This window comes from Antechinus flavipes, chromosome 2 (assembly GCF_016432865.1).
Source record: "Antechinus flavipes isolate AdamAnt ecotype Samford, QLD, Australia chromosome 2, AdamAnt_v2, whole genome shotgun sequence".
NCBI classification, from domain to species: Eukaryota; Metazoa; Chordata; class Mammalia; order Dasyuromorphia; family Dasyuridae; genus Antechinus; species Antechinus flavipes.
The window spans coordinates 260,879,022-260,880,534 of NC_067399.1; the positions used below are offsets into that span (position 1 = coordinate 260,879,022).

Below are 1,513 nucleotides of genomic sequence, written 5' to 3' on the forward strand. Positions count from 1 at the left end.
AGGTTAAATAGACCCCTGAAATAGCAATAAGTTTAATTCAGGTATTTAGACAGAAGTCAGACTAAAGGAGACTTGATAAGACTCCTCACTTAAGGAGGACAGGATTCTATTCTTCTGTAATTCTCCAATAATATAAAACCTGTAACTTCAAAATATCCTAACATCTGTACTAAAACAGCATCAATGTTCTCATATTAAACTGCCTAAGAATGTGTTGCTTTACAGCTGATGGAAGGGGGTGGGGGGAGGGAATAGATAAGGGTATGAGAAAGAAAGGCCTGTCTTTCTGAGCTTCCAACCACAGATGAGCTCTACAGCAATGGGATTGAAAGTTAAACTTCCACATTGCTGATCAAAGGCAGAGTAAGGAGACAACAATGACAATTGTTTGAAAGTTTACAAGGAGGACTTAGGGAGTTAAAAGAAAGATGAGTGATGAGTGATGGTGATGAGTACCATGGCATTTGGAGAAAAGGGCTGGTTGGGCCCTTTCATTGAATGGGTATTATGAAGAGACTATAGATATCCCTGGAACATCCAGGGACTTCAAAGGTGAGCCCAACCTCTTATTCTCTATTCTCTCTCTTCTCTCCTTCTCCCTCTCTCCTTCTCCTTCTCCCTCCCTCCCTCTCTCCCTCCTTCTCCCTCCTTTCCTCTCTCTCTCTCTCCTTCTTTGTCTGTCTCTGTGTCTCTGACTGTCTCTGTTTCTATCTCTGTCTCTCTGTCGGTCTCTGTCTTTCTTTCTTCTCCCCTTCCCCTCTCTGCACCCCCCCCTCCCCCATTAGTGGAAACTCATGACTCAAGACAGAACTTTTTTGCTGCTGCTGCTACTGCTGCCACTGCTTGGACTACTAGGACTGTGGTTGGCTCAGTCCTCCATTGGAGAGTTTGGGTCAGAGACATCAAGGCAGCAACATGTGGCCAGTGCCAAGAAATCTGTGCCTCATTGGGAGAAACAATACTGCAGTATCATAATCAAGAATGGCAATGGCACCATCACTAACCAATGCAAATCAAAGAATACTTTTCTCCATGGCAAAGCAGGGACCATGATGTGTAAGATCCCCATCCGTGTCCACTGCAACAAGAAGAGGTGCCAGCTGACTAAACAATCTTTCAAACAGATCCATTGCTTACATCAGGTACCAGGGAAATTAATCAAACATAAATATAAAAGCTCCTCTAATAGAAGCAAAAACACAGTGGTTCAAGATGGGAAACCAGAGGTCCCTGTGCACTTCAGACCATAATCTCTCCCACTAGAACTCTGCTTTGGCATTATAGGGGCTCATATAGTTCTACATTTCTTAGACTCACTCTGTTCTCCAGCTCTCCATCCCCAAATCTGTCACAACTAAAAATGACATAAAAAAACAATAAGTTTTTCAAGGCTCAAACCACTGTCCATGCCACAGGCTATGTCAAAACAGGGCAATGCCAGCGGCAGTGATATATAATTAAGACTTTATATGCCTGAGACTATCATGGTAGCTATGAAACTGGTAGGAAACCT

The 1,513-nt window shown here is 43.2% G+C and overlaps 1 protein-coding gene across 1 annotated transcript; it reads left to right on the forward strand.

The window, feature by feature from the left end:
• Positions 1-794: 794 nt before the first annotated feature.
• Positions 795-1,250, forward strand: LOC127546588 (ribonuclease 4-like). Its single transcript, XM_051973616.1, has one exon. The coding sequence runs from the start codon at positions 795-797 to the stop codon at positions 1,248-1,250; it is 456 nt and encodes a 151-aa protein (XP_051829576.1).
• The last annotated feature ends 263 nt before the right edge of the window (positions 1,251-1,513 follow it).